The 12,727-nt window shown below is 46.9% G+C and overlaps 1 protein-coding gene and 1 long non-coding RNA gene across 2 annotated transcripts in view; one reads left to right on the top strand and one right to left on the bottom strand.

Moving 5' to 3' along the window:
• Positions 1 to 9,103, bottom strand: part of prkcea (protein kinase C, epsilon a) — a 48,556-nt gene extending 39,453 nt beyond the window's left edge. Inside the window, exon 1 of the mRNA XM_076999725.1 lies at positions 7,858 to 9,103. Coding sequence (XP_076855840.1) covers positions 7,858 to 8,205 — 348 coding nt within the window. The 5' untranslated portion in view covers positions 8,206 to 9,103. The remainder of the gene's footprint in view (positions 1 to 7,857) is intronic.
• Positions 9,016 to 10,786, top strand: LOC143510406 (uncharacterized). Its single transcript, XR_013129973.1, has 3 exons — positions 9,016 to 9,124; positions 9,481 to 9,523; positions 10,692 to 10,786. It is a non-coding gene; the product is annotated as an uncharacterized LOC143510406 (long non-coding RNA).
• Positions 10,787 to 12,727: the final 1,941 nt, after the last annotated feature.

Below are 12,727 nucleotides of genomic sequence, written 5' to 3'. Positions count from 1 at the left end.
GAAGAGATAGGAGAGAAAGAGAGGGAAATATATGTGTATATATAAGTGTGTGTGCATGTGTGTGTGTGAGTGAGAGAGAGAGAGAGAAGGAAATATATGTATATATAAGTGTGTGCGTGTGTGTGTGTGTGTGTATGTGTGTGTGTGAGAGAGAGAGAGAGAGAGAGAGAGAGAGAGTATGCATGTGTGTGTGAGAGAGCAAGAAGTATGTCCACATGCAAAACGGACAGAGAGAGCAGGACTAGAGAGTGTCTGAGAGAGGGAGTGAGAGAAAGAGTGGGTGAGGGAGGGAGAGAGAGAACTAATGGGATGAGCAGAAAGAGAGAGGGTGAGAGAGAGCGGGTGAGGGAAAGAGGGAGAGAGAGGGAGGGAAGGCCAAGAGAGGGAGAGACAGAGAGAGTGAGACACAAAGAGAGAGAGAGAGAGAGAGAGAGAGAGAGAGAGAGGGTATGCAGGAACAAGTGGAGGTTAAGCAGACGGGCAGCAGCGAATCCCCTTATGCAACACACACACACACACACACACACACACACACACACACACACACACACACACACACACACACACACACACACACATACTCCTTCCCACACCTGTCCCTCTCTCATAGAGGAAACACATACACACACACACACACACAGAGGAAGCACACACACGCATACTGATGCACGTACACACTACTGACTTGCTTGTGTAGGCTTGCTCTAACGTCTTGACACCATAATTTCAAATAAACCTATGTGTACCTGTTTTCAGTGTTGAGTGAGTGAGTGAGTGAGTGTGTGTGTGTGTGTGTGTGTGTGTGTGTGAACTTTTGTACTGGGGTTTATGTCCAGAGCTCCTCCTTAATTCTTAGCTCTAATCACTGCAGTGCAAAACATGCACCTACAAACCAAGGGAACTGTACACCTTTGCATACAACACTGAAATAGTAAAGGTAGCAAGGAAATCGGTCTTATAACATAATTAAGCAACTGTGATTACTGTTGCAAATTGTTTCTGACTTTTAGATACAACTAGGTAGGAGAAACCTAGAAACCTCTGGGCCATCATCATCCCCCACCATTTGCACACACACACACACACACACACACACACACACACACACACACACAAAACATCACCAAACTGCACTGTTAATTTGCTTAGTGTCGCTAAAACCTGATTAAAATGTTCATTTTAATAATGTCTTTTGGGCATTGATTGAGAGTGTAAGAGCTTAGGTGTCTTTAAGCAGGTCTATCACTGATGACACATTTAATCATACAGTACTTTATCTTACGGTAGATTCTGAACATAAAGCCCACCGTTGTCATGTGTAATGACACCGTACTGTACTGCTGTTACAGTCTTGACTTCTGCCTCTTATGTGCACTGCGCTAGCTGGTCCCTTGATGAAGGAAGCTCAGGAAAGACTCAGAACTGGGCATGTACCAAGGGCACTAGGCATATACCAAGGGTACTGGGCATGTACAAAAGGCACTAGGCATGTACCAAGGGAACTGGGCATGTGCCAAGGGCACTAGGCATGTACCAAGGGAACTGGGCATGTAGAAAGGGCACTAGGCATGTACCAAGGGCACTAGGCATGTACCAAGGGCACTAGGCATGTACCAAGGGCACTAGGCATGTACCAAGGGAACTGGACATGTACCAAGGGGACTGGACATGTACCAAGGAGACTGGGCATGTGCCAAGGGCACTAGGCATGTGCCAAGGGCACTAGGCATGTACCCCAAGTACACACTGGTCCCCCAGAGTGGCTGATACAAAGTAGAAACATTTGAACACCAAACTTTAAAACACGACTCAGATCACATGAGGCTAATGAGGGGCACTCTTATGCCCGAGCCTTCTGGACAGGCTAGTGACACAGAAAATATAGTCCTGAGCGCAAGATAAGGCACTTTCTCCTGACAGCAGCAATTCAAGCGTCAGACCCTCTGTCTCACCCCTGAACACACTGCATATATAACAGAATTTAAATGAGACTTGTGAACATGCTATATTTGGTTTACATGCTGTACAAGTGGTATACAGGAGCAATCAGGAAGATATTAATAAACACATTCAACACATTAAAGTTAGAATTAGACGTGTGGGTTTGGTCAGGGGAACACGGAGGTTCCTGTATAGGGAGGGGAGGGGGGAGTGTAACATGGCTCAGGAGAATTACACTGATGTGATTGCAAACGCTCTCATTCCACTGTGCATGTGGGGAATCAAAAAATAGGTCCCAGCACAGAAGGCAGCTTTAAACACATGTACTGCTCAGTTCTTCATGATCAATCCCTCCTCCACAGTGCTACAGTGGAGGAGACCATGAACATTCGACTTCCAAATGTACTGATCCCTCCCCTTCTCTCCCTCTCCTCTTCCTCCTCTTCCTCCTCCTCCTCATAGCTCCCCTCCTATACAACTCCTTTCTCCCTGCCTTTATCTATCTCTCTCTGTCTCTCATCCTCTATCTTAATCCCTCTCAGCCCATCTTTCTACCTCTCTCCATCTCTCTCTCTCCATCTCTCTCTCTCTCCATCTCTCTCTCTCTCTAGGACAGTTTGAGCTCAGTAACATCCCTCCCACGTCCATCTGTCAGCAACACACTCTCAGTAAGAAGACAGGGCAACATGCCTGGAACCCATTCACACACACTCTCTCACTCAATCTCTCTCTCCTAGTCCATCTCGCACACACAAGCACACAAACACATATAATTGTGTGTGCGTGTTCAGAACACTTTTGTTCAATCACGTGCACACACAGGCCTCAAACACACCGACTGTCTACGCTCTATGAATTATTTAATCTTCAAGCACAACAGGGCTAATTTTGCATAATTCATAGCACAGAGCAATAATGGCATCCTTTGAAGTTCTGATTGGAATTGTGTTTGAATAAATACTTGTTCCTGAGGGACACCAAAGCTATAAATCTGTAAATAACAAAAACTGGATATTGACGAAACAAAAACAGTAGCTGAGAGGCAGACACTTTCTGGGTGTGCAAATCCACCAAGACGAGAACCAACCAGCCTGTAAAATATCACAGAGATGTGTCAATAACCACCATTTAGTCTCTACATACAACCACACTCACACACACACACACACACACACACACACACACACACACACACACACACACACACACACACACACACACACACACACTAGTGGCTGTGGAGTGTGGGATGTGTGAATGTGCTGTATGCTGTGTGCGTGTGTGTGTGTGTGTGTGTGTGTGTGTGTGTGTGTGTGTGTGTGTGTGTGTGTGTGTGTGTGTGTGTGTGTGTGTGTGTGTGTATGTGTGTGTGTGTGTGTGTGCGTGTGTGTGTGAATGGGGTGCTGAGAAGCATTGGGCACATTTAAGACTCCTGCAGAGATGATGATGGCAGTGATGAAGATGGTGGGAGGGCTTGGCTCGTCTATCTGGTCAGAACTCAGATCCACACTACAGCAGGTGCTGCTGGGAAACTGGGTCAGTGTGGGGTCCTGGCCCCTGTCCCACTGCCCACCATCACTGCCCCTCAGTCCTGTACCGCAGGCCCCCCCGCTCCCCATGCCCTGCCACTGCCCGTGGTGGGATAAACGTTCTGTATATTTGTACGTTCAGGAGGTTGAAGGTATGTGTGTGTCGATGATGTCCAGAGCTGGCTGCAAATATTAAGTATGTCTCATCTCTATGTACGTCTGCAGTTGTGTGTGTGTGTGTGTGTGTGTGTGTGTGTGTGTGGGTGTGTGTGTGTGTGTGTGTGTGTGTGTGTGTGAGTGTGTGTGTGTGTGTGTGTGTGTGTGTGTGTGGACATGTAACAGAGCCACATAAAATGCAGAACAGTTCAAGTGTTTTTAACCGCCTGTGCAAACACTCATTGGTCAGCGGCTGTTTCCACTGCGTGTACATGTGAGGTCCATTCCTCGCCCCCATCCAGGTCCAGGCTCCACCCTATTCAGGTCCATTCCCCGCCCCCATCCAGGTCCAGGCTCCACCCTATTCAGGTCCATTCCCCGGCACCGTCCCACAGATGAGGCTGATATGGAGTCTGACAGCCTTCACTATCATTGAATATTCTCAGCCATCAAACAGTCATGCAAACTGTAATATTGCCACAGGAGGGGAATATAAACAAAACATCATGCAAACGAGTGGAGGAACTGAAGAGGACGACCAGAGAGGCACCGAGCCGGGACATCCGAGGGCCACGGCCAGCCGCTCCGACCCAGCCTCCCTGCACCTGAGGGGGGGCCTGACAGCACGGCCCACCCCTCCCACCCGGGTCCACCCGAGCTGAAGCTGCACCCCGGCACCTGGGGATGTGCTACACACTCTGTGCTGGACACACCGTGCACTTTCATGTAGGCTTTAGCGCAGACTCATAAGCTGGAGCTGGGGGTGGAGCTGGGGGTGGAGCTGGGGGTGGAGCTGAGGGTGGAGCTGGGGGTGGAGCTGGGGGTGGAGCTGGGGGTGGGAAGTGTGCGTACCCTGATGCAACAGATTCCTCCCCTTCACTAGCAGGTGAAGACTCTTATTAACACCCAGCTCTGACAAGATTTGGCTCGGCAAGAGGGTGACAAGGGTTTCCATGGCAACGCTGTGCTGGGGATGGGGGGGTTGGGGGGTTCTGTGGCTCAGACCCGATTGCACACAAGGTCATGGTGAAGTAACGAGCAGGAACAGACATCGCCACTGGACAGAAACATGTTACAGTGCCAAGTGCAATCGATCCGTGTAACATAAGCCATGTTATGTAATGGAAAGACATTAGACAAACAGCAAGTCGTAATATCTAAGGCCATTACCTGTAACTAAAGCAACATCCAGTGTGAAATGCCCTGTAAGGATTCCAGTGGAGACCTGGACTTCAGTACAAGGGCTGGTCAGATATAGAGGACAAACTAGAGAATGACTAGTGCTGAGGATAATGGGTGACATAAGGATGACAACCCTGACGATGGTAGTTATTTGATGGTAACCAGAGGTAATGGTAGTTATTTGATGGTAACCAGAGGTAATGGTAGTTATTTGAAAAAAATGGAAAGCCACAGGAGAGAGGGATTGCAGAGGTAATGGCAACAAAACAGGACAATAGTAGGAAGGGGGCAGAGCGAGTTACTTAAAGAAATGAAAAGAGAAGGTGGCAGTGCTGAAGGTGGGTGGGGTGACCCCCATCTACCCCTCCCCCTCTGTTGGGGTGACCCCCATCTACCCCTCCCCCTCTGTTGGGGTCACCCTCCATCTACCCCTCCCCCTCTGTTGGGGTGACCCCCATCTACCCCTCCCCCTCTGTTGGGGTGACCCCCATCTACCCCTCACCCTCTGTTGGGGTCACCCTCCATCTACCCCTCCCCCTCTGTTGGGGTCACCCTCCATCTACCCCTCCCCCTCTGTTGGGGTGACCCCCATCCGCCCTTCTCATGGGCACCATCCTCACACCCCCCTGTCATAAAGGACCAGGCAGTGAAGAGAATGAGACAAATCGAAACAGCATCTCTGTGGTGATAAAACAAGAGGACGGGAACCCGGCGGAAGCTTAAGTGACGCCCCCGTGGCCCGAGAGCCCGGCACCGCTCGGCGCCTGATGGACGGCCTGTGAATTATTAAAGTCCTTCCTGCCTCACACGACAAAGACAGGAGGCCAAGTGTCAGCGGCGGCCGAGACACATCCACAAAGACACTGGGCACTGGGCTCCAATTACTGCCCCGCACTCCACCCCACCCGCCCGTTAGCCCCTACACACACACTGGACACTCGTACCACACTGGACATCAGCCCTGAGTGGGATGGTGGCCTCACACACACAGAGAGGAATCCGACACGCACTGCTGCACAAGTGATGGAAGAGACACGTGTGATAGACTCTCTGCGGCTTGGCATCGGCCACCGTCATGTCCGGCCATGTCTGGTGGATTGACAAAACAACAGAGAAGTTAAAATGCAACAGATGTGACACAACACACACTACTTCTCATTTCTAAGTAGCCACCGCACTGAACTCTGAGAACGCCCGGTATCATCCATCTGTCTATCGCCACATCTGTTTCTGAGCCTGTCGCTCTATTGCATGTCGACAGCGCCCTGCTCACAGCCCTGTCTGCGCCCTGATGAAGTCGTGTTGCGCATCTGAAGGACAAATCAAATTTTCTATGCTTCAAATGGAACTTAGATTAATCTGTGTGTGTGTCTGCATAGGTGTCTATGCCTCAGAGAAACCCAGAGAAAACCCAGCAGGTTCTGCTGCTGTAAGGCACTGACATCTTAGCATACCTCGTGATAGGCGAATGCACGGACGCCCTGGCCCACTAGCACCTGCGCTGTGTGTCGTGGCTCTAGAGAAGCGCACCCTGAGCTATGCCACTAACTTCGCTGACTAACACCGAAAAAGCTCGTCTCCTTAACTTAGTGTGCTTTAACGACACCGTCTTGCATGTCCACACAAGCAAACTGCAAATCCTTCTAATCATTTTTTCTGGCAGCAATCCACACAGATTTTCTGGGTTTGTCGCTTTGCACGGGAGCATTCACTCTCACACGATTCCAGATGTGCATAGTGTGTTTTAAAAGACCGCTGCTAACGTATGTCTGCAGACACACATTAACCTATTCGACACCAGCTGCCATTACAGGACCCGCAAAACCGGGCGGCAGCGGGTGAGACTCTGGGCTCGCTGCGTCTTAGAGCCGTACCGAAGAGCGACGTGTTACTGAACACACACGTTTGGGGGGGGGGGGGGGTTGCAGAAATGAAATCGATTCCCTCCCGTCGCTCTTCTCACTTCACACATTTGCAAAGCAAAGCAAAGCAGCCACTGCGGAGGGGGACGCGTTATTGATACGGGATGACCTTTCCTGTGGTTGCCTAATGAGAATGCACGAGCGCTCTCGTCGCCGCAGCCCCTCTGCTGGGCTGCGATTATATAACATCAGAGATGCTCGTCATTCCCAACGCGGCATGGTGATAATGCAAATGTGGTCAAAATGCCTACAAACGCTTCGTAACCTGAGCCCTTCACCACACACGCTGACGTCAGTGTATGAGACTGAGTAATAGCTCACGATATAGTGCAGTCTTATCAGTATGCGAGAGTGGCTTCAAGATATCACAGGGGGCTGCAAAAAAAGCATAGCAAGCAAATGCAGCGTATTACCTTTCCGACCTTTCTTCCTAAGAAACAATGTAACTGACTTGGTAACTTGGTTTAAAAGTAGTTGCAGGGCTCAAATCGGGTTCATATTGTAAACATTTACATCGTGCTGTGTGTCGTACGACCGAATTCTTTTTTTTTCCATGTGTTCTTGGTATGCTAATAAAGTCAAATCCTATTTTTCTGCTATGAACGCACTCTTGAGTTACAATGAGTTACAGTTCGTGGGAAGCTGCGATCTTTGCAGTTGTATCAACACTGCGTCGATGATTCTATGAGATGCTGATGCCAGATGTATAAAATGCAGTTTTTCCCACCAGATGTATATGCCCTCTCTAACCCTCATTCATATAATTCGTTTTAATCTGACCTCTTAGATCTAAATCTGCATTGGATCTGCAGTCTACACCAGATTGCAATTCCTAAAACTAGTTTTGACCACGTGAAATCATGAAACAAACCGTAAATTTATATAAACACTGACGAGCATGCCAACTTTCATTAGTTGAATTTGAAAACAGCTTCTTGTGAAGAAGAATGTGAATTATGCTCTTGGATCCGATGACCATAATGTGTCTTTTGACAAGTGGGAAAAGCCCTAAAGCGCTAAAGCGTAGGGCGGGCCGGGAGACGCAGGCTGTGTTCTGATTGGCTGAACGGACTCATCTCTCTCCCAAAGGCCTAGGTCTACCTTGGGTTCGGAGCTTAGAAACATACCCAGTCCTCGAAGTGTCTACTGCCATTCTGTAGCAGCTCCTCGAACTGAATGGTGCAATTTGCCACGAAATCATCATACCCAATCGGGGCGTCATGAAAGACGGACAGTTCAATCTTCTTCCCGTCGTGAACCTCGGTGACGAACTCATCGTGCCACGCCGGGCTGTTGGTCTTCTGTTTGGTGGAGGTCTGACCCACGCGCGAGTCGTCCACGTTCAGTGCGATGTATGTGTCCAACAAAAACGTCTGAGTCTTGGGTCCGACTGCGTGTCTTAGCGACCACGGGGTGGGTTTCAGGTCCAGAGCCTCGCACACCTTTATCTTCAGTAACCCGTTGAAAACGACCATGATTGTGCGTGTATGCAACTGCTTACCTTACAGTGCGAATAGACTGCAGATACAGGGTTTATTCTAAGGAACGCGCTTTACATACAGTTACCATCACCTCATCAATATGCATCAACGCGTTTGGGTGGACGCTGCTCTTAATATTCCAGTTTGCTTTTACTACGTCCAACAGCCCAGGCTACAGGTATCTTGGTGTAACGGAAAATAATACCTCAGTCCTCTTTAATGGAAATGAATATGAGCTCTCAAAGTGCATAGAAAGACTCGGCACAGGCGAGGACTTAGATCCTGGTGGTTCTGTTGACGGTCCGTTTTACGATGGTGAACACACGTAAACAAGCGGATCTCCTGCGTCTGGAATAACATTCAGATGGAGGTTTATGCGCCAGTAATAACTGGAGAACAGATCGGTGGTTAAGAAGTTAAACGGTGTCAACGTAAAGGTGATCTCTCCCACTTCTCCAAGCTTTCAGTGCTGAGAAAACACCCCAAAACGTGAAGGTCCCGAGTAGCGCTGTCTTCCAACTATTGGTCTTCCAACGGGCGGTGAGAGAGAGACCGAACCGAGCCGCGGCGTCTGGGCATCTGGGAACCTTCCTCCTTCCCTGTCCCTACAGGACGACAGCCATCCGCTCGTCTAGATTGTCTTTTATTGACGCGATGAATCCTCCGCAGCATTTGAGCCGCTCGTCCGTTTTGGTGGCTGGAGCTCCACTCGTTTCCTGCAGTCTTCCTCCCTTTTCCCTCTCCCTCTCTGCGCCTGATCGCCAGTGCAGGAAATGCGCAAAACACGTCAGTTGAGTTAAGCCGCGCCGCGTCCACTGTGTGCCGGATGGGGGAGCGTGTGCACACAGACAGGCGAAGAGCGGCTCAGAGGATGGGGGGGATACAGAAATGCACCCGAGGGCAAGGATCAGAGGTGCGCATGCGCAACAGAACGCAGGCATTTCCAGTGTCACGTGTTTTAAGGCCCGTTGATAACGCCACGTTCGTTGTCGGTACTCCCACTAGTGATGATCATGATCCCCATTAGGCTCGTTCGATGCTGGCTCGATTACTAGAAAGATTTTTGACGTGACATTTAAAACATTTCATTTTCGTTCTTTCTATACAGTAATGAATTGTAATTAAATTAAAATAAAATAGAATAAAATTTAAAAACTTTAAAATTGTTTTACTAAAACCTTTTTATTATAGAAGAACTTAATTAACAGTAATGTGTGTGGTTGTGATTTGAAATAAATCAAATAGAAGGGGCTTAAATGTGCATTACAGAACTACAGAACAAGGGAAACCAGACCCAAGCTGTGCTGAACAGGTAAGAATCGCACCATACAGCTGGAACTCTGACTCAGAGCCATGCAGCGTCCAAGGCAGGAGGTCCCAGAATACAGAATAAGAGGGCCGCTATCTTTGGGAGGGGGATCCCTCACGTCCCCGCCGTATGTGTGTGTGTGTGTGTGTGTGTGTGTGTGTGTGTGTGTGTGTGTGTGTGTGTATACACACAGTAGCCAGTAGCCATCCCTTCACTACTGGATCATAACGATTCATAATATATAATATTAGTGAAGGGATGGCGTTATGAATCCAGTAGTGAAGGGATGGCAGGTAGCGTTATGAATCCAGGGACGATCACGCTCGGAACAGCTATTGTGGTTTTCTTCGGTGCTTTACTGATCTCTAGTGGCTAAAACCATCTACGCAACGCTAGTTGAAGTTTCTTCAAGACGGTGGCAGAACACGTTTTCCTAGGGGCAGTTGTGGATGGGATCGGTGGGGTGGGGCACGAATGGTGTGGGGGAGGGATAGTTTTGGGGTGCGGGAGATTTGGAATTGAAGATTTGGAATAGTAGCAGAAAAGAATATAAAATTCATAAAATAGTATGCAATTTCAAAATAATTTCAATAAAGCACTAGTACTACTTTTATTTGAATGGCAACCTGTAATACCTGTGAGCTCAGTGGTTAACCGTCAGTGATAGTGACGGAAACTTCTATGGTTACCACAGTAGTGGTAACAGAGTGTTGAAGTTTATTTATTTCTTATAACTGACAGTGAATTAACAACAGGCTCACATAGTGAGATGACCGACTGGTGTATTTAGACTTGCTTAGCAGAGGTCCCCAATAAAACATGAGGAAGTTATGAGGAAGGAAAATGTGCAGAAATATTCTGCCTGAACAGTTTCACTCTTGTCCTGAAGGCGGCAGTATTGGGTATAATTTGGGAGCAACAGAACTGAAATCAGTTTTGATGAGTACGCCCATATGTCAATCAGCAAAGGATAAATAGACTGTGGAAAGGAACTAAAGACAGCTGCATGTTAGTGGTTATGAAACTGAATTTACCATTTAATTTGCCTATAAAGGGAAAACAGAACTGTATGTGTATGCACATCTATGTATTTCAGTTCTTCCACACTGAAATCAATCTCGTGTATACAACAGTGCATGCTTGTTTAGGCAGTCTGATCCCTTCCACACAGATCCAGACTTGCTGGGAAACTGATCTCCATTCTGCCTGAAACAGAGCCAGGGCCTGCACTGCTTCACACTTGAACTAGGAAAACCAAAAGGTCAGACGCAGGTAACTTGTGAGCTGTTAAGTAAGCTATTCTAATTGATTATTATTTTTAAAAGTTATTTATTCATTCATTTGTTTCTGTGTTTGCTTAAAGATGAAGAGAAACTATATAAATATATAAATATATATATATATATATATATATATATATATATATATATATATATATATATATATATATATATATATATATATATATATATATATATTCCAGAGGAGAGGGACACGAGAGCACCAAGAGGACCAATTGGACCAAGGACCAAGACCTGTCTAGTTCTACTCCCATCATAAATCTAAACACGCCCAACACCACGTGGTGAGTGTGTGTGGGGAGGGGCTTTCAATCATGCTCCTCCCTTTGCCCTTATGTGGGGTCACAATAGCTCATTCTGCACATATCTTGTCAAATGTAAAACCAATATTTATTGTGAATTGAGCTCTGATTGAAATAACAAATCTTTAGTCTTTCATTTTCACACACCCACACATCACACACACACACACACACACACACACACACACACACCCACACATCACACACACATCACACACACACACACACACACACACACGTGGGCTACCCAATGTACTGGTTGCAACTGCTATAACAATATTGGCCATTGTAGTATTGATATTGATGTGATATGTATATGTATATGTACACACACACACACACACACACACACACACACACACACACACACACACACACACACACACACACACACACACACACACACACACACACACACACACACACACACACACACACACACACACACACACACAGATAGATAGCAATAGAACTAAGAGTCCCCCTGAAATCAAGTTTCAAGTTTTGGTGTAGTCCAAATGTAGAGTGCTTTATTAAAAGGTGAGAGAGACTGCTCTGTGAAGTTTTCAAATAAAGTCTGGGATCTCCATCTTGACCAGTATTAGTTCCTCTCTGCTTGAGAAGCACAAAGGTTTATTCACCTGATTTCAAGTGGACACCAGTGCTAGCAGGATGAGGTTGGGCTCTTAGGTGTAGCTTTGCAAAATGTGTGGGCAGAGTGCACTCACCTGCCATTCTCCAGGTGAGCCCACACAGGTGTGCAGCGGACTGTCACTCATGGATACCCACACAGTGTCCGAGGCAATGGATAGAAATTATGATCTCATTCAAGAGAAAATGCATATTTGCAACGAAACAACGCATGCAAGTGCTGAAATGGGTTAAAGACATTTTGGCAAAGAAGAATGAGTATAGTAAAACAGGAAAGAGTTGGTGGCTGACTGCTGCTATTTGGATAAATGGTTTCACTTATAAGTCTGTAGTCTTGTTAGACTGATCTAACAAGAGGGTTTACTCTGGCATGTTGAAGTAGGAGAAGTGTTTTATCTATAGGTGGGTGGAGTGAAACATATCAAGCAAGATTATTAAACAGTGATTTGAGGAAAAGGTCCAAACATGGACTTAATTCCCCACTCCTATTGGTACACAGGAAAAGGAATGAAAAGGATGAAAGTTATGACTGATAACCAAGCAGGGTGGTACTGTTAGCAACACCTGGTGAGATTCGGTATGAAAATGAATTAGTAATTAGACATGACAATAAGTCAGTAAATATGATTGTTCAGAAATGCTTAACAATCAAAGCATAGGAAAGTCTACATAAGAAATTATACCAAAATGTACATGTTGCTACGTATCCCTGCTTTTCTCTGAATGCGAATTGGTTTCTAAATGATGAATTTTTCAGCTTACGCTAAGTTGGTCAAGGAGGGAGTGGTGGGGATGTAAGTTGATGTGCACGTCCTTAGGGGAAGTGTCATCTTCTGGATGTGAACAATGGAGGTATAACATTGCATTGTAACATTAGTGAGAGGATGTGCCCGCGGCATACACTGTAAACATATCCACCTAAAACTCCCCAAGAATGAATCATAGCGGACTGA

Source organism: Brachyhypopomus gauderio, chromosome 3, assembly GCF_052324685.1.
Source record: "Brachyhypopomus gauderio isolate BG-103 chromosome 3, BGAUD_0.2, whole genome shotgun sequence".
NCBI lineage: Eukaryota > Metazoa > Chordata > Actinopteri > Gymnotiformes > Hypopomidae > Brachyhypopomus > Brachyhypopomus gauderio.
Note: the sequence above shows the minus strand (reverse complement) of the source record. Positions and strands in the feature narration are given on the sequence as shown.